The sequence below is a fragment of the Vanellus vanellus genome (genome assembly GCF_965231255.1).
Source record: "Vanellus vanellus genome assembly, chromosome: 6".
Lineage (NCBI taxonomy): Eukaryota > Metazoa > Chordata > Aves > Charadriiformes > Charadriidae > Vanellus > Vanellus vanellus.
The window spans coordinates 16,883,428-16,907,429 of NC_138911.1; the positions used below are offsets into that span (position 1 = coordinate 16,883,428).

General features: G+C 42.3%; 1 protein-coding gene across 1 annotated transcript in view; it reads left to right on the forward strand.

Annotated features, from left to right (window-relative positions):
• Positions 1-24,002, forward strand: part of OSBPL5 (oxysterol binding protein like 5) — a 151,217-nt gene that overhangs the window by 73,379 nt on the left and 53,836 nt on the right. Inside the window, exons 2-3 of the mRNA XM_082485116.1 lie at positions 11,237-11,393; positions 17,435-17,508. Of these exons, the coding sequence (XP_082341242.1) occupies positions 11,258-11,393; positions 17,435-17,508 (210 nt within the window). The 5' untranslated portion in view covers positions 11,237-11,257. The remainder of the gene's footprint in view (positions 1-11,236; positions 11,394-17,434; positions 17,509-24,002) is intronic.

Consider the following 24,002-nt stretch of genomic DNA (forward strand, 5'->3'; position numbering starts at 1 on the left):
AGGTCCCTGAGGTTAACAGAACCTATTTGAAACTGACAAGTAGAGGAGTGGAAAATTCAGCGTGATCGGAGCACCGTGCCATGGGATGTGGTCATTTCTCCATCGCTTAGCTGTTCTTCAGAAGCAGATGAGCCAAGTCGGCTATAATTTAGCAGGCTTGCTGTCAGAAACATTGGGGTGGAAATATAGAGTTTATGTTTATACAGGAGGTCAAGGTAGAAAAATACTTCTAATCTGAAACTGTTGGCTTTTAGGATTGTCCATTTCATTCTTTGTAAGCATGTGTTTGGGAGGGTGGATGCTCATGACATAAATAATCTGGAACTGATTCTGGGAAATCTGTGTGAAATTGAACAGCCCTTGTTTTCTCTCGAAGTTGACTTGTAAACATCCTTTCCTGCCATTAACCTTGCCTTACTGCCATGGTGAAGTTCCCTTTAGAGCCTGAGTCTGAAAATGGTGCAACAGGACTTGATATATAAGTCTGATTTTGTTTTACTTTGTTACAAGGGGGCAATATTTCACAAACAAGGGAATAATGTCAGGAGGACACTATCAGGCACGAAAGCAGGTCTTAAAATTAGCTTGGTATTTCCTCATAACTGTGTGGTGAGAGTGTAGCCCCAAGGCACAATCTTTTCTGGATTTAATTATATAAAGGCAGAGGTGGATATCATAGAAAGCCATCAGTGAGGCTTGCAGTAGTCTGGGTTTTTTTTAAATGTCATTAAAGCTTGAAGTAGAATCCTTCCATTAAAAGGGAATATGATCTCATTATGTGATTTAGATAGCAGTATGAGGCTGTAATGATGCTTTTTGATATGTTCTTTTTAAAGAAAAATATCAAGGCAAGAATTGACCTTGAAGATGTGGCTTGCTTGCGAATGATGTATCCGCACGCCTGTCCAAAGTAATGTCTTCTTGTCATGGCTTTAAATCTCTGAGCGCTTCAGCTAAAGCAACTAGGTGAATTTCTCAGTTATGTTTCCGTGTACCTGATACCATATTTCCCTCACCACCCTGGGCTTATCCCAAATCCTGTCACTGTCTGCAAAGGGCCGTGCTCATCGGAGCCCTCCTGCAGGCAGTGGGGACAGCAGGTGCCAAGGGGCCAGGCTCCCTCTTCCCAACACCGGTCACGGTAACTCCATCAGGGTGACCCTTATCGCAGCCTGGGGTCTCTAGCCCCTAAGGTACCACTAGAAAAACTGAGTTATTGAAAAGCTGTTCTCTTGGGTAGTCAGCTACGGTTTAAAGGATTGTATGGGAGGTCAGCAGAGGGTATTACTAACAATTAGCATGCATAAAACCTTCAGGGCACGAGGAGCTGTGGGATATCCGTTCCACGAGTAGCGTGTATGCTGAGTCATGGATAATTACTGGAAAGCTCAATGTGTCAAAGGTGGACGTGGTTTACAATTATGCAACTCATTAATACTGTTCATGGGACTTCAGAGACTTGGTCCCAGAAATGCTCAGTCTTGGAGACGTGTTCACAGCATGCCTCAAACAAAGCTGTCACTGGTGGATGATCTATCAATATTAATAGCAGCAATATAAAGGATGCAGAGGACTTCAAATCTATTCTTGAAGTGGAGTCATATGTCCAATCTTCTTTGTACTTAATACTATTTATATTGATATTCATAACTGAATGCTTATTTCCTTAACTAGCACAAAACTTTTAACACTGTTTTTAGTGCCTAACCTCATACTGTGTCTCTGCCTGAGCCTCGCACACATGGAAGTCAAAGGGAGCGTTGCCTTTTGGCTCAGGCATGAGCTGCCAAACTGCTTTGGGCTGGCCAGGAGCTGTGCCCATACTTCCAGTGCAAGCAGCAGGGATTCAAGGGTTGTCTGTATTGCAAGTGAGGTGTGACAGTGGCTTGTGTCTGCTTACCTGAAGACTTAACAAGCTCTCTCAGTAGCAGACATCAGCACGGATTTCGGAATGATCTGGACACGTGGTTCTTGCCTGATTTCTCAGATACAGTTTCTAGCCTGCCTTGCGTGCCGCACTACTGTGGCCATGCTGTTAGCCCTACTCCCACAAGCTAGCTCAAAGGTAATTTATGTATGTGTGCTGGAGTTGCTCTTATACCTTAATTTTGATGTAAATACATGTCCAACAACCTCTTGAGTTCACTGCCAAGAAGCAGCTGTGATAGCCGTGTGAATCCTTGTGTCATCTATAGAAAACTTAAATAAGTATATAAATATTTCTAGATAAACAGAAATTTAGAGGCAAAATTTGGGTTCCTGAGTTTGTTTCAAAGTGGATCCTTACTGTAATTGCTTGGCTAGTGTGTTATGAAAACTGCATCAGCAGATCAATTGTGACCTGTGATGGCATGTTTCTTCCTGTATGTTGCACACGTGCTTGGTTGTACATTGTGGTTTGGTGGGGAGTCTTTGCTAATCTGCATTTTGACTTTGTTTTCCTGCTTAAAAGAATGCCAACTAGAGATATCAGTAACAAATAATGGTAAACTTTAAGTAAAAATTCATTGAGATGGGTAAGCATTCACGTGCTTGATGTATGCTTAACAGCTGTGGTTTACCTTTTGGTGGTCTTCAGTTGAACATATTAGAACACGGGATTAAAGGGCTGAAGAGGATTCAAAGAAAGCACCTTACCTTCCTGCATAGATTGGTGCTTCAAGAAAATACCTTTGCATGAGCTTTATTCAGTAGAGATGCCTTCAGAAACTGGGGCCTAAAGGAGATTATGCAAAGTATGATTTACTAAAAACGAAGTGAGGGACTAAGATAAAGGTCTGCAGGAAAGGTGCTTGCTCCTGTCTGTCACTGAGTGCTGGGGACTTTCTCATCCTTCTGGTAGTATAGGTAAAACCTTCAGTTCTGCAAGCACCTGCCATTACTAAGGAAATAATTAATGCCAATGTACTAGTTGTAATTACACCAAGTGAGGTGTGTTCTATATGGTTAGCAAGGGGAAAGACCAGTGAAATTGCTAAGTCAGGAGAAGCCCCTCAGTGCTAGTGGGAAATTTAATATGCTTTGTTAAATTAATAGCCTTCTGCATAACAATCAAATTACAGTTTAAAGGGCAGAGAAGGTGGATGTAAAAATCATTAAGTATTCATTTCAATGACCCACTCGATATTCTCAGTCCAAAGAAATCTCTAGCATAATATTTACAGAGTAAATTGCAAGTGTTTCAAGACGAAAAACCATGTGAGGATTGTGTATTTAATACCTGCTGCAATGCCCATTTCTAAGCCATAAGGTTGCAGTGATCCCTTTCCCAAACACAACAGGGCTTTAGTGATGGGCTGGTGTTTGCTCACAGGAGATGTTTATCCAAACCAGAGGTGATTCTGAAGATGAGGTTTTCCTACACGTCAAATAGAAATGTTTTGCCCGTTGTGACCCCACCTTCAAATTTCCTAGTCCTGAGTTAAATAGGTATCCCCAAAACAAATTATCTGGGATGTTTTTTTCTCAGTGTAGGCATTCAGTGCCTGGTTTTGCCTGTAGTTGTTCTGTTTGTGGTCTTTGTACATAATGCTTACTGTGGAGAGAGATTAGTTGTGAGAAGATTATGCGTGTAAGTGCTGTTGGTGTGCCTAAAGCTGCAAATGTTCTGGTGTATACAAAGGAAACATTAATCAAACCATCTTACAGAGAATTACGGGTGGAAATAGTTTTGTCTTCTGATTGCTACATAATTTTCACTGCCCAGTGCAGGAAAAGGCAGGCAGAGAAGCAGAAGGTGACGGAAAGAGGTTGTATGTTCTCAGGGAGAGTAAGAGCAGATTGCTAGGGGTTGGCTGTGGTAGGCATCTTCCACAAGAACAGCACGAGAGAGGCAGCTTTAAGGACTCTGCAGGGCATGTGAGCTTCGAGTTAGGTTGTAGGGGTGAACTAGCCGCACTCCTGAGTTTGCTGGAGAAGCTGAGAAATCCTTCCTGTTGCATGCAATCCTAAAGCTGTCTGTAGCTTCAGCTTTCCATAACTTGGTTCCTTTGTTGCAGATGGGTGTCTTTAGCCACCTGTGCTATTTTATTTTCCAGCCTGGACTGATGGTCAAGCTGAGCGATACAGCATGCAGCAGAGGGTATGGCAGTCCTTAAAACTGGAGCACTCCTCCTGTACCAGCATTTCAATGTATTCATCTGGAACGCATGAAAGATTGAAAGAGTTGGCGGGGGGAGGGCTCCGTCAAGCTGCTGGAGCTGGTTTGGGATCCAGTAGAACAACATATGGTCTAGAAGGTCTGTGGTCACCGCTGGTGAGGAAAGGTGCCCTTGCCAGCACCACAGAGAAATAGCGGACCCCAATAATTCTGGGGAATAGCTGACACTTACTGTGAAGCTTTATTTCTTCAGATTCCAGCTAACAGCATTGACAGCCTAACACATTCAGTGTCAGGTGTAATGTGTGTGTTTTGCCATATCCGTAACCAAAAAACATGGATTAGGTAGAGAAAAAGATTGCCTGCACAGGCACTTTTCACTGTATCGGGTTTTATTTAACTGTTAGTAGGGGGTTGGTTGTCCAATTACCTATCTTATAAATAGATATTTTAGGAATAGCTTCCAGAAACAGATTTCTGCAGACTTTCTGAATTGATTGTAGTTCTTCAGCTGTTGTAAATCACCAGTGCACCACTGAACTAATAATTTACCCTTGTTGAGGATCTGTGCTGCTGTTTTTCCTTGTGAATAATTAGGACTGTAATCGCTAGAAATGTATCTGCTAACAATTTGCCTTCTCTTTTCATTCATGAAATTTTTACCTCCTCAGGGTTAATTGAATCAGGAAATGTCAGTACCTTTAGATTTAATTTTCCTTATTGATGCGGATTCTGGAGTGAATGACTGCTGTGAATATAAAATATGGTTTAATTTGATTTCTGTGAAATATTTAGTGACCAGAAAAAGAAAAGGTTGTTTGAAACAAGCCTTGAATAAATTAAGAGCCCCCCCCAACTAGCACAGCCTTCTTGACTATATGAAACCCCTAATTAACTATTTATAGAGATGTGCATATTTCCAATCTATTTTAAAATGCTGGAAATGAGAGTAAGCAAACCAACCTACCCACCAGTTTGCAGAGGGTAAGGGCAGCATAATGTCTGCACAGTGTTTAGCTGTGTGGTAATTATACCTCAGGAACTTAGAAAATTTGAAGATGGAGCCAGGAAAATTCCATCCCCAAAATCCTCGGGCCTGATTCTGAAAGCTGCCACTATCTTCCCAGCAAGCACAAAAGACTCAAAATGCAGAGCAGCTGTGTGAAAGGCATCTCTGCACCAACACTAATCATCTGTAAAAGTATTAGTCGCTGCCTTCACCCAAAATGGGTCCGGTGCCAGAAGAGGAGAGTGCTGGCAGTTCCCCTTTGCTTTAATGGCAGCCACAAGGCTTGCTGATAAAATAACTCTTATTCTTGCCCCATTACTCTTTTTTTGGCTGTTCCTGAAGCCACCTGGGAGTGAAAGTCCCATTAGGCACTTGCACCCTATTAAGTTCACCGCTTTCATTGTCCTGTGTTTCATGGGGGTTTGACGCAGACTTTTCATCTGCTATATTTTTCATTTTTAAAAGATAAAGTGCTCTCAAAGACAGGGTTAGCAAGAAGTTTATTTCTTGCTGCTGAATTATTTATTCCTATTTAAGCTCTGGCGAACAGCCCCCATTTAACAGCCCATTACTGCTTAGAGAGCTGTCAACGCAATAGGGGCAATCCTGAAAAATACTGTGTTTAGTGGCTCTGTCAATACTCTCTGTATTAACTTTCCTTCATTTTTATGATTAAGAGCACAGAATAGAAGGCCAGAAATGACCTGAGCTGCAAACTTCAGGGTGCTTTAATCTACCAAGACTAACAGCCAGATAAATTCACGCAAGAGCTAGAGTGAAGATTTTTCGCAGTGAGGTTAGCTTCCTGAGATGGTTTATGGATTCTACATCAGCTGATGTCTTCAAATCAAGGGATGATGTCTTTCTTAGACAATTCTCCATCTCATCTGCCAGATTTGGAGGGAACGCAGGAGCAGTGAAATTTGTTGCCTCGTATTATCTAGGTGGTTTGGTAACATAATGGCAAATTTTGGCCTTCTGCAATTCTGGCCCAATTTTGATTTTTACCTTCTCTCTATTCCCTGACCCCCTGCAGAACTGGTTTCCATGAAGCATCTGCCATATCCTGAAGCAACCTCCAAAATTTAGATGTAGATCTGGGTTTCAGAACAACAATGTTGTCCTCAAATCAGCCATGCAAGATTTGAGGCTCAAAAGCACTTATGTCTAGAAGTGTATTTTCTATGGTTGCTTATTTCTTATCAGATACTTCATCACCAGTGAATTTTTATATGTTTTCTGGATAATCACACATTAATAGTATAAGAGTTGATTTAGTACAAGGCTGTATTCGTGGAGCCCTTCACACCCTCCTGTCTTGCACAGCTTATTCTAGGCAGAGGCTGTATTATTTAGGTGTCTGAAAAACACTGAACACACCTCCCACCTTCCTGTTACATCCCTTTGGAAAATTGCCCCTGGCATCTACTGTTCAGCATCCCCTACAACTCTCATGAGCTTTATGTAATTCGAAGGCAGCAGACCCTTATGGACAGATATAACAAGTAGTTCTCTGAGTAAGTGAGCTAATGAAGCCTCATTTTCTTATGGATTTGTGGCTTATGTTGGATTCGCTGAGATTTGGTAATAACTGGGTTCATAGTACAGCCCTTCTTTCGGAGGACAATGATACAGTTTCCCTCTGTTGTTTTTCATGTAACTTTTAAGAAGCTAATATTTTTGAGTTTTCCAACGCCTGTCAGATTTCTTTGACTTTTGCCAATGGTACAAAAGGCAATGGGAGGGAGGGAGGATAAAACAGGATAGATACAGATGCAGACACACACAGAGGTATCTTTTAGAAACCAAGCCAAATATTTCAGGTGTATTATAGAATCTTTATAGCATGAACTATGTTTTTTGCCACCAAGGAAAAAAGTGTCTGATGTATAAAAACCCCCCAAATACAAAAAAAAGTCCTCTTCTGTGATTCCGTACTGCACTTTGCACTGCATAACGAGGTAAAACCGTGTAGGCTGAGTCTGTCCGTCTAAGCCTTTCTCTGAAAAAATGTCATGCTAATCTAAGATGGTGGAATCTCAGGGAATGAACTGCAGGCCAACAATTCTTCTCTTTTACCCAAAATAAAGGAAAAGCAAGGTGAAATGCATGCAGACCATATAGTGCATTGAACTCTGCTGCTGCTGTCAGCTTCTAGTTGGAGTAAAGCCCATGAAAATGTGGGTGGCATAAGAGCCTGTGTGTATGAGGGTCAGTTGTAGGAAGGATCTGTGCCCATGAGCGGGAACAATGCAATGTTAGACACATCTTTGAAAAACAGGCCGGGATGTTGGTGACATGGTGTGTTGCATGGTTGTGTGTATGTATCTGACAGACAGACACATCACCACTGCTGCTTCTTGGGGAGCTTCGGCCACTGGAGGTCTTCTGCCAGAAAGGATCCAGTTAAGAGGAATTTGCTCAAATTGATCACTGTGGTCAAAAAGACATGAGCTGCTGCCACAAGTTTGTATTGAGATGTGTTAGAGAAAGGTCAGAGCAAATTATGGACTTGAGAAAAGTCTGTTCCTTTGTTATTGCCCAGTGGCGGTTCCCAGTTGAACAAGGCATCTAGATTTCTTGCCATCAAGACCGTGGCTTAAATAAGTTGGAGAATGAGAGAGCATCAACACAATAATTCTGTCAATTATCCCGTGGTTGAATAGTGTGAAATAGGTGAGGGAAACATTAGAGCATCGGTATATCCGTGTACTCAATATAGCAGCAGTTGAAAGAAATTGTGTTTTGGTATGTCTCACCTGGTATACAGCCTGCTCTTGCTCCAGTGTCTGGAGGAGTTTTGGCATCAACATCAGTGTGAGCTGGCTGGCAGTTCTCCACTGATGTGACTTGTGGTACTGCTGAGACAAAATGATGCTGAATGCAGCCTTTTTGTTACCCTGTCAAGAAGAGTCTCCACCACGAGAGCAGGGCAAAAGAGCTGGCTGGCTGGACGTTTTATGCCTGTAACTTGTTCCCCAGCCTGCTTTCCACTGGGTGGACCTGGGGTTTCTGAATGCCTTCCTGCACAATCCTCTTGGCTTCACTGGATCACTGGTTTTTGGGGAGAGCGTCCCACAGATGTGCTTTTCCTCCAAGCCACTTACGAGCAGTTCCAGAGGCAGAGAGTTGAGACAGCCTTTCTGGGAACAAGGGCAGAAAATAGCTCAGTGTTAGCATTCCAAACCCAGCTATTTAGACCTGGATTATTTTTAAATATTTTGGTTTCAGACACGTAACTAGCTGCATTTTTATCCTCTCTTTTTTTAAAAGTTAGCTTTAATTTTGCATCTTCTCCCCACCCAGCTGTATGCAATCAAGAGTATCTATGCAAAAAAAAAAAAAAAGGGTTATTTCCATTGCCAAATGTTAAGTAACTAAGTTAGCTGCTGCTTCAGAGATGCAGGTTGGCTGCAATGGAAACCTGGGTACTTTTTGAGCCTGGACGTATGTTTGCAGGGCGGTTTTGCTGGGCAGTTGAATTGACAGGAGGTAGGGCAGCAGGGAGTGGAAAGTGCTGTGGCTACTTCATTTCATGTGGCTGTCATTACGTATCATCAGCCTGAAACACAGCCTTGCGTGGTGTTCAAATACAAAGCCTTTCACTGAGAGATGTGTGAAGTGGTTATGGTGAAATGCTGCTGCTGAATCTGTCGTGTCTTACAGTCACTTCACAGGGGGGTGACATGATAACATGTAGGGCTTTTAGGGAATGTTGTGTCCTCAAAGCATTGCACAGTCCTTAATTCATCCTCTGTGGATGATGTGGGCCCAGCAGTGGACATGCATCCCCTTCAAATTGCAGTTGTGTGGCCTGGGGGAGTCCCATTGTCAGGCTAGCTCCAGCTGCCATCCATTAGCCCCATTTTGGATTTTACAGAGCCTCACATCTGATGGCTCACCCATCCTAGCACGGTGAGCTGAGTTCAGAAAGGCCTGCTGCTCAAAGTAGTTTTGGTAACCCATGCTCATTGTTGGAGTCCAGGCTGCTTTAGTTCAAATTAAGCACTCGAGCACTGAGGCTGTCTCTTGCGGGAAGGAGACTTCTCTCGCCTTGTAAATCAGAGCTAATTTATAAACTTGATGCAGCCTGCTGTGTAAATAAATTAAAAAAAAAAAAAAAGCAAAACCTGAAGCATTGAGACTGTCTTCTACAGGGATTAGCTGGGCAGGTGGAGGGATAGAACTCAGATAAAACGGAGGAGGGGAGCTTCTCACACTGGGACACGTTTGTGGCATTCCCCTGTGCAGTGTCTCAGCTGTGAAGGCTAAGCTTCAAGAGGCCACTGATTGTTCCCTGTTAAATTGGGGTATTTGGGCCAGCACCACACCGGGGTGGTACTGAGAGCAAGAAGGGCAGGGCAGGATGTTCTAGCCCTTAGTCTATTTTCCACCTAGTGCCACACAGGTCACCTTACATGCATGCTGGTCTTGCCCTCCCGAACTGCACTGTGACTCTAGGCAACTTTTTACCCCTTTGCTTTCCCAGTAGCCTGAACGAGATGAGAAAACTTGGAGGCTCTTTTCAGGAAATGTGTACCATCCTAAAGTACCCACCTCAAGTACTGTGTTCAGTTTTGGGCTCCTCATTACAAGAAAGACATTGAGGTGCTGGAGCGTGTCCAGAGAAGGGCAATGAAGGTGATGGGGGGTCTGGAGAACAAGTCTTATGAGGAGCAGCTGAGGGAACTGGAGCTGTTTAGCCTGGAGAAAAGGAGGCTGAGGGGACACCTTACTGTTCTCTACAACTACCTGAAAGGAGGTTGCAAAGAGGTGGGGGTCAATGTCTTCTCACTAGTAACAAGCGATAGGCCAAGACGAAATGGCCTTAATTTACACCATGGGAGGTTTAGGGTGGGGATTGATGTCTTCTCGCTAGTAACAAGCGATAGGCCAAGACGAAATGGCTTTAATTTACACCATGGGAGGTTTAGATTAGATATTAGAAAAAAATTCTTCTCCAAAAGTGTTCTCAAACATTGGAACAGGCTGCCCAGGGAAATGTTGGAGTCACCGTCCCTGGAGATATTTAAAAGACGGGTAGACATGGTGCTTAGGGACATGGTTTAAGTGGTGGTTTTGGCAGTGTTAGGTTGATGGTTGGACTTCATGTTCTTCATGTCCCTTCCAACCTAGGCAATTCTATGATTCTATGATAAAGGGTTTTTCTTACTTCAGTAACTGTCCGCTGTAGAAGCAGCAGACCTCGTGGCCTGTAATGCCCCCTCAAAGGCTGGGTTAATGCTTCTTACTGCTAGCAACAGCCCTGCCTCTGGCTGCACGTGGGGAGAGAATAAAGCTTGTAACTCAGGAAGGAGACAGTCATAATATCGGTTTGTAATGGGTAAGAAAGAGCTGCTTGTTGGATGGGTATAAAAGAAACCTTTAATTCCAGCCAGGATAGTCTAATGTGTTAGCCAAGTGGTAGTAAAGAGCACAGTACCATCAGGCTCTTGTACGGGGATGCAGGGAGGTTTTGGGGGAGACAAATGCTGTCCTTTACCCTCACAGAGCAGCAAGGTTTATCGTATTGATAAAACTGCAAAGCTGATCTAAATGCCATTTTAAAGAAAACCAAAATTTTTTATATGTGCTGTAATTGGAAACAAGGGCAGGAGTGACAGTGGCGTTATCTCCGCTTGCTGCTCTCTGCAGCCAGAGCAGCTGGTCTTCCTCCATACAGCTCAGATGAAATGTTGATTTTTGCAGAGGTGGTGTAACTCTGCTGACACCAATGGCATTACATTTTTGAAAGAGACTCCAAAACCTTAAAAAAAAAAAAACAGTAGTGAATTTTAGCCACTGTGCACTGGATAGACCCAGTAAGTAGCTATTATCCTAGATACATCCTTGTAGGTAGGAGGGTGTTATACTGCCTGGATTCGCCAAGGAGCAGTGTCCTGCTTCCCTGCAGTTAGCAAATACTGAGAGTCAGCACATCAGTAATTGTAGCTTCAAACTAATATAACTTTCTTTTTTTTTTTTCTGCATAGCCTTCTGGCACTCTATAAAAAGATCTGGCGCACTACATAGGATTATGCAGCTTTGAAGCAGCGGAGTCATCTGGGTGTGAAACTTTGATTTCCTGTGTCTTGAAATGAACTGTTATTTCTCTCTTTCCTTTTCAGAAAACCCCCACAGCTCATGCCATGAAGGAGGAGAACTTTCTTCGTCGCAGGTTCTCCCTTTGTCCGGCCTCGTCCACCCCTCAGAAGGTTGATCCTCGCAAGCTGACACGCAATCTGTTCTTCGGGGCCGACAATGACATCTACCCTCTCAGCCCAGGTTGGTTTCTGGTGTGTCAGTGCAGAAAGTAGTATGTCTCAGGTGCTTCACTGCAAGTAGATATTTTAGCAGGCTGCCAGGAAACAAAGAGAAACAAGTTAATGTGAAAGAGAGAGAGAAGCTGTTGTGACACAGGTATTACTGGATCCTGGACAGCGCTGCTTTCATGATGCTGTTGTCTTTCATTGCCACGTTAAGTGAGAATGGAGGGCATCAGAGTTGGGGTTTGTAACCATTTGAACACTGCATGGCCTCACGTTTCGAAACTGAGTAATATTTTCAGGCTCTTCTACTTTGAGGCACTTTTGTGTTTCACCCTAAGTATTGGACTCATTTAAGATTTACTGGCCCCATTTGCAGACGTTTAATGGCAGGTTTCCCTGTTCAGATTTAGAGCCCAGGATAAATATTACAAGAGCAGATTTTCTGTGGTTAATGTTCTGTAAATACCTCCAAGCACTACAAGTACCAGGAATCTTGACAGGTTGCAGTGAATGGCAGATTGGCTTTAAGCATTCTCTTTACATCTTTTTTGCTTTGAATTTCCTAGCACCCTTTTTGAAGGAAATAGAGCTTATTTTATTGTTTCAGAATTTTTTGCTCACAATAAACGTTCAAGTCTTTCCCTGATTGCAGTCTGCAAACAATGCTTCCGTTCCAGTCTGTAAACAAGTGCTTCAGGGAACAGTCACAAGTTTGTAGATCTGTCATTTGCAGCTACCATGTCAGTGCGAAATAATCAAACCTCACAGCACCTTCTTGAGCTCTCAAAACACTGGTATCTAGAGAAAGAACATAGCATCTGTCAAAAGGCTTCAGTGTTCATATAGATGTAACACCCGACAGACTGGGCTTCGCAGATGTAGAGCAAAACTGGGTCTCAGTTTCCTGAGCTAATTGACTTTAAGTGCAAAGGTTGCAATGGCCTCTGATTTTGCAGGTATATCTACTTGTGGGTGTCTATTTCAAGGCAATGGGGACCCTATTTTCATCAGTGCTGACTAATCCTGGCTGTCACTGAGGTCACTGAGATCTTCAACAACCTTTTGGTAATCAAATTGAAAATAGCTTAAAACGGGACAGCTAAAATCTCATGTATTTTAAACTTGTAGGGACTTCTGAACAGCTAGCTGTCCATAAGTACAGTCTGTACAAGTGGGTGGTGAGTAAATAGCTGTTTCACTTCTGCTATCCTTGGGAGCTGAAGGGCTGATTTTTCAGGCTGTAGTCACTTCCCCTTGCTTTGGGGAGATGGAGAGCCGTAGCTTAGGGTTTGCCCGTTCTTCAGTTCTTAACAGCATTTTCAGTGCTAAAAAGGTTACTGACTTCCTCACAGAGGTATTTCAGTGCTGTAATCTTTCAGAAACCAAGGAAATTTGAGGGTTTCAGCATGGGGCATGTAGGTGGAAGAGTTTGTCTCTTCCTCAGCATCCCCTATCACCTTGTTTCTCTTCGATCCCTGATGGCAGCTCAGCAGAACAAGTGCCTTGAGCCACGCTGGAACTTTTGTTCTGCGGCATAGTGCTCCCAAGTAACCTCCAGCACTGGCGTCAGCAAGGGTGGTCACCCTCTGTAATGCAAAGGGAGAGAGCATAGGCCACAGAGTTTGTAAAGGAGAGAATATCCCTTTTAAACAAACAGAAGTTACTGCTTCAGTCAGGGGATTTCTTGCAGAGAGTCTGGGGTTTTGTCTAACCTTACAGTTTTTTACTCCTTTCCTTTTTTTCCTGGTCCCCACAGAGCTGCTTCGTCTCTTTGTTTTCCTCACGTTTTCCCTAAGAAGTAGCTGTCATTCTTCACATTCAGTTGCTGTTTCCTGTGGCGGGCTCCCCTTTCACTCCTTTGCTGCTGCTTCTGTCTCGTTTTCCTCTGAGCCTCATGTGCTTCTTCCCTCCTTCTCCCATCCCTTTGAAGGATGCTGCTATCACCGTAGATAAGCCACAGGTCTACATCTATAAGCTGCATCCAATATTTCTCTGTCACCCATTTTCCTCTGTTGTTTTACATGAACTTTCAGTTCTTGAGACTTTTCCAGTGGTCCATGTTTTGCTGCCTGACGCCAGCAGATTTTCTTTATGAGGGTAGCAAACCCCAGTGGTCTCCTGCCAGGAATTTGGTGGGTTGAGAGGTGGCTGGAGCTGCAGGTCTTACAGCACCAACACCTAGGATTAGCCCTCCAACAATGAAGGTGTGCAAGTTAAATAATTCAGTGAGAACAGAGTGACAGACTTAACACCTCAGGCAAGATATGCTATGGAGATTCAGTTCAGTGAGCGGATTTTTTTTTTAAAGGAAACATATGGGAAATGCAGAGGGCACTATCTGAAATAACACTTTGGACTTTTTGACTCTTGGTTGCATACAAAAATGGTAATTATTATGGTAACTAAAAGAAATTTGAGGAAGACATTTTCTCTTTATAGAAAGTTGACAAACTAGAGAGACATGACTTCATGTTTCTTGTCTGTGTCTTTCTTTCATGTAGCAGTAAAGGGAGAGAATCTTTCTCTCTTTTCTCTTTCAGAAGGTGGGAAGTTTATTGGGAGAGTAGCTAAAAGAACTTTTGGAGAATCTCTCTTTTTCACTATGCTGTGAGATCACACAGTGGCTTTAAGTAAAAATTTAGATTAGCCTGTCTGCATCCTCAGAGATGCACTTCCATGAATATGGGAATTTTACTGTGATAGATACATGGAATTAAATTTAAGCCTGGTGTACCTATCAAGCCATGTGGCTGATATTTGCAGCAGTAATGGGTTTTATTCACAATGCTTTTGCCACACATCAGAGAGTGTATTTCCTCTTGTAGTTCATGCTGGGTGGAGGTAATGATTAATTCCTCAATAATCCAGTTATTTTTCTTCCTGTTGCCATTGATAAGTTGTGCCTGCTATATCATTCTTTATAAGGGGGAAAGGCAAATGCACCTGTAGGATTGATGCCCAGCAGAAAACCAAAGAAAAGGAATGGTTACTTTTCTGGAAAGGAACTAAATATTTGTTTTTCCTATGCGTGACAGTAACAGGATAAAAGAAAGTATCAGTAATTCAGCTCTGTAACCGCAAGGCTGGAGTGTTGGCAGTTTTCTTCATGATGTGGTGAAGGGTATTTCCATAAGCACCATTGGTTCCCTTCCCAAAATACTTTTCACTATTTGGTGCAAAACTTCTGGTCTGCTTTGTGGAGGACACTTCTTTGCATGCCCTGCTAGCAGCCAGCACTTCAGGTTGGGAGAGATGCAGTTCTATTTCTGTTGTGGGCATTATGTTTTCTTGATCAGGGAGATAAGAACTTCAGCTTCTATAGCCAGTTAATATTTAGCTCCTTTTATGTTCTTCTGTGGTTTCCTATTTATTTTCTCAAGGCGGCTATGTCTGTTGTGCTCTGGGTGGGACTCTCGCTTTTGGGCTTTCTATGTGCTTAACTATTTGTGCGGGTGTTTGAGAGACTTGCACATGGTTTCAATGAAGTTTGCTTTCCAGACAAGGGCTGGCTCTCACCCTCCACATGGCTGCAGCAAGTCTGCTTGAGACAGACAGCAAAGCTACTCCAAAAAACAGCCTTTCCCTCACAAATGCCAATAGGCTTAACGTGTTTGGTGTAAGAAACCAGTATATGCTGCTCCATAAACATATCTTATGAATCCTTGTGAATGATATGTTAAGAGTGGACAGTTGCATGTTCCCATTTTTCATAATACCCTGTGAGCAGGATGGTCCATAACGTCAGGAGCACCAAAAATCTCATTATTCAGGTGCAAACCCTTTTAGCTGTATTACTGAGAGAAGGCAGAAATCTCTCAGGTCCAGGATTTTTGTATGGATACCAGCTTGGAGTTAAGCTTTCTTTAAGAAATGAGACATAATAATGGATGTGAATTCTGTTATGCTTATAGACAGGTTCCCTTGGAGCAGGCAGCAGCTGATTCCCATTAACTTTACTTGAACTTTTAGACCATATGTTACTTTCCCATACATGCAGAGAAAAAACTCTGCATGGGAAACAACTGCAGCAGCTACATGGCTTTGTGAGTTTATTCCAACCTCCTCTGTCTCGGTTGGGGAGAGTGGGGGCTATAGAGAGGAAAGCGCCATCAGAGGAAGAAAAAGTACGGAGATACGGGTCCTAATCCATGCACTGCAGTGCTTATGGCCATCCCACTTGTCATGGTAACACAGGGCAACTGGCAAATACCTGACCGCTTGGGATTTTCTCTTGCCTGCAGACATTACGCTTCCAAATACGTTATCTGGGGCTCAGTGTTTCAAGTGGAGGAGTGACAGTTAAGAAACTAGGTTAAGATATAGGCTCCCCGTTGTTGAAGAAACTAGGTTAAGATATAGGCTCCCTGTTGTTGCACCACCTTCCTATGTGACTGAGTAGGTCCTTCCTCTGCTTCAGTTCCCCACGTGAGCAATGCATGTGCAGTCCCTCTTCTCCCAGGCTTGGAAGTGTTTGCTTTCTGCGTCAGTGTGGCTGCATGCATGTGGCACAGCGCAGGACTATGCCACAGGATGAGAAACACGTCTGAAGCCCCCACCACCCTTAGTCACCTTGTAGAAAGTTGAAGACCTAGGAACAGTTGTCCCACAAAGCCTTTTCTTAAATTTAAGAGTTGGATACACCAGACTGCCTGTTGATGCCTGTTAAAAGGGTATGGTTTTCATCCTGTCTCTTTACCAGTGAAACCCTGTAGCACAGTTGCAGTTCTGGTTGTAATGGGACACACTTATTCTCTCACATGTCCCATGATGGAAGTGCAGAAGATAGCCATGAGGATATGTGTTTTTTAGTAAGTTTATGTGGCTGACTTTTCTAACGGTGCTTGGCTTCTTAAATGGCTGCTCTGAAAACTCCAGGAGACATTATGGCTTCTGGCACATCTGTGACAACATCTGCTGACTTCAGGAGAATCGGGATTTTCCCTTACTGGTTTTGGCTTGGGTGGTATTTCCAAGACTGGCCCACACAATGTTTAAAAACATTTTTAACAGTTCCCATGTTCACAGCATGCTACAAACGGATTATTTTTCACTGTCTCAGTGGTTCTTTACTGCGTCCAGTGTTCTGAAGCTCTTATTGCTAACAATTTGGAGAAGACAGCTACATTGCAATTGGATAACAATGACTGTCTTGGCACTAAAAAGCTAGTCTCATCAGATGCTATTTTTTGGCTTTTTTTTTTTTTAATAGAAGCTCTGTGCTTTCTTTTACCGTAAGGACATGATTACAGTTGGCAAACAGAACAGAATTTATCATGACATTTTATTGCTTGGACTAGGGCTACACACACACAGACTAGGATATAATGGGTATAATGTACGGCAAGTTTAGTGTACTTGGGTAGTGGAAATATATCTATGATGATTGGAAAATGTCATAGTGTTCATAAATACTACTTGTTAATTGAAAATGTTTCTTATTTTAACAAATAACTTGGTCAGAAGACATTGACCTTCTGCAGGGTTTTTTAATTTTGTTTTACTAATTATGTCTAGATGCTGCTCTGTCTTCTGTAACGTTTTATTATCATGGTTATTATTTGTCAAACAAAGCATGCTATCAAGTGCATCGGTGTATAGTTGCCAGATACTGACCAAGGAGCATAATGTATTGAATAACTGCTTATTAACTGAATTCCATTTATTATTTGCATTGAATGAGGCATGGGGTATGTAAGAAAAGAACAGACTGTGGTAATGTAATTAAAGACTGCATCATAATGCAGACACAGAAGGGAGCTGATTAAGGATGCATAAGCAACCTTATTTCTGTTTTTTTTCCAGCCTTCATTCTGCTGGACTTTGCAACCATTGTGTTGGTTTACCATGATGTTTTGAGACCTAGCTTAAGCAGTGCCCAAACATGTGGATCCAGATTATTTCAAGCTCTGCAAGATCCCTCTCTGTGATCCTGGTGTGCCTGCTCCTACTCACAACAGCTTCTCTTGCTTGCTGGTAGCAGTAGCCCTTCTAAGGCCATAAGTAGCCATGGTTTTGCACAGAATTTCTCTGGTTCTGAATCACATTTATTTGTTGCAGGACAAGATGTGGAAGGAAACAGCCCGACAGCACTGAAGGATGAGACACCACAGACTCCAAACTCCATTAGTAAGGTACTGTGGGATCCATCCCTAGTCCTGCTTTCATTTCTCCTCAGGCTTTTGTTAATCATTCCTACTCTCTTTTTTTTTAAAGCCATTGAGAAAGCCTCTCCCTCTGTTCCTGCAGGAACTGGGTGTACATGTTCTGAGAGAAAGAAAATGAGTGTTTTTGAATGGTTGGGATGACAGAGAAGTCCACACTTTCCTCTGACTTGATAGCACCTACTGCAGAAGAACCCTGTTTATTTGAGCCTCATTTGGCAGTGTAATTGTATATGAATAGTTATGGTTGAAAGGTTGATTTTGTCAGCAGAGGTGTCTCCTGCTGTTCCTGATCAGCGAGGCAATCATAAACCTTAATTGTGTTGGAAGAGAAGGCTGTAATATTTAGTGTAGTGCATAGCATCTGAAACTGTGGGTCAAGATCCTGGGAGAGAGCTCTGGGAATTGGTGTAACAGGAGAGGAATGCAAACTGTCCAACATCGCCTGAACACAGTGTTGTAGAGAGGTAGAAATGGATCTACAGACTCTGGATCTGAGGGTTCAAAACCTGGCTCTACATCTAGAGTTACTGAGTGCCTGGGTTTGGTTTCCTGAAGAGATGGAATCAACTTTATAAATTAGATCTGGCTTTTGAGGTTCATGTATGGGTTTTTTTGCCTGCAGCTCCCTAACATGTTTCTGGAGGGTAACTAGAAATAGAAGCAAGACCTGTTAATAATTTTTTAACTAAATGTATCCAACTATGAAGCTATAAAATGCAAATGACACCAGCTGAAATGAAAATATAACACGAAGGAAGCCACTTCAGACAAGTGATTTCATATAATATATGAAAATAGGCTCTGCATCTTCAAATACATCTGGCTGTGCTTGCCTGGAGCTTGCAGGTTGTTCTGCCAGGGTGCCCTGGCAGAGGTCAGCACAGGGAGATGGTGATGAGAGGAGCTTTGGGAGTATGCGACAAGGGCTCGTGTACATGTCTGCTGCTATTGCTGGAATCTGGCAAGCTGCAAACCGACCTTGGTTTTGCTTTTTCAGGCAGCTTCCTTATAGAAACCCAGCATCCCACTTGTCCTAGCAGTGGAGAAGCCCAAGGACCAGGTAACTGTGTCCAGGGCTTTGTTTTAAAGCCACATGTTTTGCACGCCTTACAAGGAGTGGTGTTAAATTCCCAATGACTCAGGAATGTAAAGAAGAAGGACTTTTTGTGGACAGGACAATTCAGAGCACTGAAATGCTGCCCAAAGGGGACTTTGATTTCTGAGATGCAGGATGAGCACAAGAGTAGGAATGTATTTATGAGGGGTATCTGGGTGAGAGCATGGTTCAGCTGTGTTTTCTTAGCCTCAGGGCCTGCCTTGCTATTTAGTCTCCTACGGGCGTGTTTTTGAAAGGAGAAGCACCCTTGGAAGATTTGGGTGCCCACCTAGATTTCTGCCGTGTTTTGTGTGCACCTGGGAGGTGTTGGTGGGTCTGTACTTGACAGTGTCAAGAGCAGTTGTTAAGGAGAGATAAGAGAAAACATACAGCACAAAACAACTGCATCAGATTTGTGATTCCAAACAAATGGGGGTCTGAACCTGGACATGAGCTTTGCTTACACCAACTCAAGACTTTGGTTTTATGGTAGTCAAAATTGCTCTGAAACACCAATGGACTAAAAATAGATATGAAGACCCCCAAAACACCAAACTTCAGCTTGCCTACTCACTTGCAGTGTTGCAGGCAATTGCTTTGGGTACTGAATGGGCCAGAGCTAAGGTTTTCTTTCCTGCCTGAATGTTCTGCTTAGGTACACAATGTTTGATTCAGAAATTTCCGCCTCACTGGACCTGTGCTGTAGTGCCTGTCATTCTCATTTCACTCTGTTTTGCCTTGCTGTGTTGTACACTACCTTGTTCTTCTCTGGTAGTCAGTTTGCTTAATCCTTCATTTTTCACGTCCACTTAGCTCTAAGGCTATAAAATGAAACCTTACTGTCCCGTGTCCAGAACTCTAAGTAGGGACCTGTCACAGTATTCCAGTTTAAAAATAAGTAGCGATTCCACCTACTTGAACCAAAGGAAAGAGTGTGTGCTAATTGGGTCATGTTTATATTCCTGATAGCAGGGGGGAAATAATTTTTAGAAACCAAACTGTAGGGTGTGCAGGTTTAATTAATGGATTCAAAAGTAAATGTTCTAGGTAACAGATCCATGCCATGAATACTCTGAATATTTACCCTTCTTTTGGCACAGTGGATATAACAAACCTTGTTGGAAATCCGTGTTCCTTCAGCAGCGCTATTTTGATGTACCACACCACATTGACTCTATTCACCCAGTAATGAGAAGGAAAGGAAAGCCAGTCGAGTGATTCAATCCCTGGACTGGGTCTTAGGGGACCTTGAATTCCCAGCTCTGACTTGGAGTCCCTGCATTTCCCCAGGCAGATGAATTGCGTTTTTGTTTCACATCTTCATCAGTGAGGTGGAAATGGTTCTACGTTTTGTTCACTCAGGCCATATCCACACTTCATGATGGGGCAGGCTGCATGTTTTCCAGGTTAGCAGACACCAAGACATCTGTGAACTTGTGAGCTGTGAAGCCATTTAACTGCAGCCCCACTCCCCTGTGCTCGTAGATGAACTGCTAGTCTACGTCTGAGGTGTGAACACATCCTGATTGTACTATCTGTACAGACAGTAAAATATTTGATGCTGGAACATTTGATTTCAATGTGTTTGTGCAGTCCTTAGCATTATATATTTCTGATTTCACCCCAAATTTCATTAAAACAAATTTAAGGCACAGTTCAGCTACGTATTATATTGCTAACTTTCCTGCAGCATATTTTCTCCTGTTTCCTTTTTTAAATGGAGTCTCTTTCATCTCCTTTTTCAAGGGAAAAAAAATAGCTTATTTATTTCAGATTGTTTCTCATATTAATTTCTCTCTTTTTTAGAGCCCTTCAGCCTTGTTTTCTGGGACCAGTGCTTATAGAGGGGGGTGGAAAGTATCTAAGCCTCAAGCTCATTTCTGCAGCCATGTAGTGTAGTTAGCACTGTACTGCCTGACAGTGACTGGAGATACCCTGCTTTCATTTTGTGCTTCATTCAGCACGGTTAGCATCCTTTAAGGCACCTTTTATTGCAGTATGCAGTGTTGCATTTTCTCTTTCTTCCCTTCCTATGCTTACCTATTTATTCTACTGGCTGGAGAAGCAGCTGGGGTCTCTTGATACGTGTGCAGAGCCCACAAAGAATTGAAGTGTATTTTAAGGGATAGTCAGAAAAATCTTGCAGCTGGCACTCAGTGGTATTTCACTCTTTTCAGTCCCCCACTAATGCTACAATGAGGTCTAAAATTATCACGTTGTAGGAGCGTGGCTGTTGCGTGCACAGTTTTATGACATATGGGAGCGCGAAGCTTAGATTGGTTTGTTCATCGTGAATGAGTTTTTCCACATGCCTGAATTGTTCAAGTCTTTATTGTGTGATTTGTAATCTGAAATATGAATCTAAGTAGCCGGTAGAAATTTATTTTAGCTGCAAAGTAGTTTGAAACAAATCATACTGATCACTTGAGATTTAAGCTACAACTCCCATGCTGTCTCAAGCTCATTCTTCTAGATCCATGAATCGTGCTCTTAACCTCTGAGTTAATTCCAGCCGTGGTCACATTTGGGACTATCATTAAAGATCATTCACAGCTCTGGCAACCTACAAGGGTACCTTTCCCTCTCTTTTCTATTAGCCAACAAACTGGGGAATTAGTTGTCAGAGAGATCCAGAAGTTGCAGGAATCACCTTGGAGAGGCTCAGGAGCGAAATATCCCCTGTGTGTGCTAAGCACAGCTTTATAGGAAAATTTGGTCCTTCCAGGTGGTGTTATGCCTAACTGGACGCTTGCTGACTTTCTATTACCTTACTATATGCTGTTGATGTTGTGGATGTAATTATTTTTGAGTTAGTTTTCTCTGTCAAGAAGAGTCAGTTCCTGTGTCCTGGCTCAGCTACACCTTGCTTCTTCAATTCCTTGTGCAGCCATTTAGGGCAATAACTGTTGTCCACAGAGGGCTTCGCAGCTGATTTCGAGTGAGCAGAGATGTAGCCTGGAGTGTCCTGGGAAAATCGCATAGAAGAGGGGGGTTGTTTTGCACTGTGAGACAGGAAACATTGGAGCATCCCTAACTTGTGTAGGTGCATAAAAGCCCTGAAAATCTCACGTGCTTCACAGAGGGCAATGTAGACTGCAGTAACTGTTGGCTTACAGAAATGAAGTCTCAAAGTTTATAACTTTGGGTAAGCCACAGCTTGTGTCACCTTGGGTCGCTGGTGATCGTAATTCCTTACTCTAGTGTTTCTGATAGGAGAGATGAAGGTAAATAGAGGTGCTAAAATTGAAATGATTTATTGAACAATTTAACAAAGCATATTTTAAGCTGAAAGTCCAATTGTTTTTCATTGCTCACTTTCTTCATTTGTTTAAACTCAGCCTAGGAACAAAAGCTGTGCTTATAGCTAGAAGTGAAAGCAAAGCTTTGCTTCAGGTTTCTGCTGAGCACTACAGTTGTATCAGTCATGTGAAACAGCATCTTTCTCAGTGTGCAACTTCCCATCTCACCTAAAATGTTCTTTCAATATTCTAAACTTGCAGAACGTTCTTCCCATGAAAAGCACACTTAAATGATCAAATAGAAATCCCAAGAGGTCTGTGACTTTTTCTTTAATTACTATAATATGACGCAATGGAGCAAAGCATTCCACTAAACAGTAGTATAATGATATTTGGAGTTGCTTGGATAGCTGAATTTCAGCAATAATTTTCCCCAGATATTGCTGTCATGTCAGCTATTTGTACAGGCTTTTTAGTTTGGGCTACTCATTGTGCTGTTTCAGTGTTGTAAACACAGTTGCTGTGTCTTTGTAACATTGTTGAAATAAGAAGGATTTTTTATTTTTTTGCAAGTAATAAGTTTTAGGTGTAGATTATTCAATTTACTGTAAAGCAGCATATTAATTGAAGGTAATCTTTCCTAATGCTAAGCTTGTTTGTCAGTAAGAATTGCTTCACTGACTCAACTGTGCTTTGGATGAGCTGTTAATTCACAACAAAATGAAAAAGTTTTTAGAAAGGACTGCTTATAGCAAATTGAAAACAAAGTTGTTTAAATGCAGTTGAGCAATCTGTGAATATTCACATCAGTAACAAGAAGCTATTCACTTCTAATGTTAAACCCAGCTTTTCCATAATATTTATGATTTTTTTTTCCACTTTGGGAACTTTCGTTTTATTTCTTTTATTTCTGCAGTGATACAGCTATGTAGCGTTTATATGTGGAAAAGATACTGGAGAAATTACATGTGAGCAAGGATGCATCTCCCATGTGATGACTATTTTTGCTTTTGTGAGACATAACTTATGACCCCAGCTACTTTTGTTCTGCCTTCAAATTCCCATCTGATTTCGTCTTTCTCTTACTTGGATGCAAAGAAGAAAAAAGAACGACTTGTAAGCTGTCACTGCTGTTAGCACGCAGACCACAGCCTGAGAATGGTTTTATTTAAATGTTTCTGATTTGGAATAATTCTGCGTATTTGTCTCTCATTACAATTTTTTTGTGTTTGTCCTGTGCATCAAGAATTGCTTGTGTTAAACAACAGGATATTCCTCTTGCTGTTATCCAAGGCACAGCATGCTGATGGGCTGGCATCCCCCACACCAGAGTTGTTCACAGACTGTTTGTCTGTGAAATGATTTGTTTCCTCTTGGAAATGAAGTCACCAAAAAGACACTGGATCAGAATAGCACTATTGTGAGGACTGTATGCTCTCTTACAAAGCCTAGCAGAGGTGTAAGGGTATTGTGATAACTGCTAACAATCAGCAGGTGTTCTCCAGAGCTACATGACGGAGATGAAAGGGAATAGAAACTTAACTGGGATAAAAAGTATATCTCTGAGTACAGTACAGCCCATCATCAGCTGGCAAGGTCATCACTCAGTCCTGGAAAGCACAGATGTGGTTAGAGAACAAAAGAGGGACAACAGTTTCCTACCCCTGCAAGTGCTGCTCTGTGTCCTGATAAAAGTTTTTGGCAGATTAACAGTGTTTACTCCTTACAATTATGAGAACCAGTATATGGAAAACATACCTTGCTTTCTTATCAGAATATTCCACTGGGTTTTTCGATTTTAAAAAGGACACCAATTCCCTCCCATTGTACAAAGTCTCATCTCTGGTTAATATTGTTCACATGTTGGTGCAGAGGGAGGGGGCCAGATTCTGATATCCTGCACAAGCATTATCCCAGTGTCCTTGAAAGATTTGCTGTGATGACAAATGCCTTCTCTTAGTTTTCTGCCAGGCTGAGAAAGGCAGGGCGATAGAAGGACATCATTAAATGCTCTTGATCTGCCTTAGCAATGTAATGCCCTGCTGTATCTTAGGGATCTTTAGAGCTGATGGCACACATTTACTGAATCTTATATATGCTGTGAGGTACAATCGAAACTATTAAAA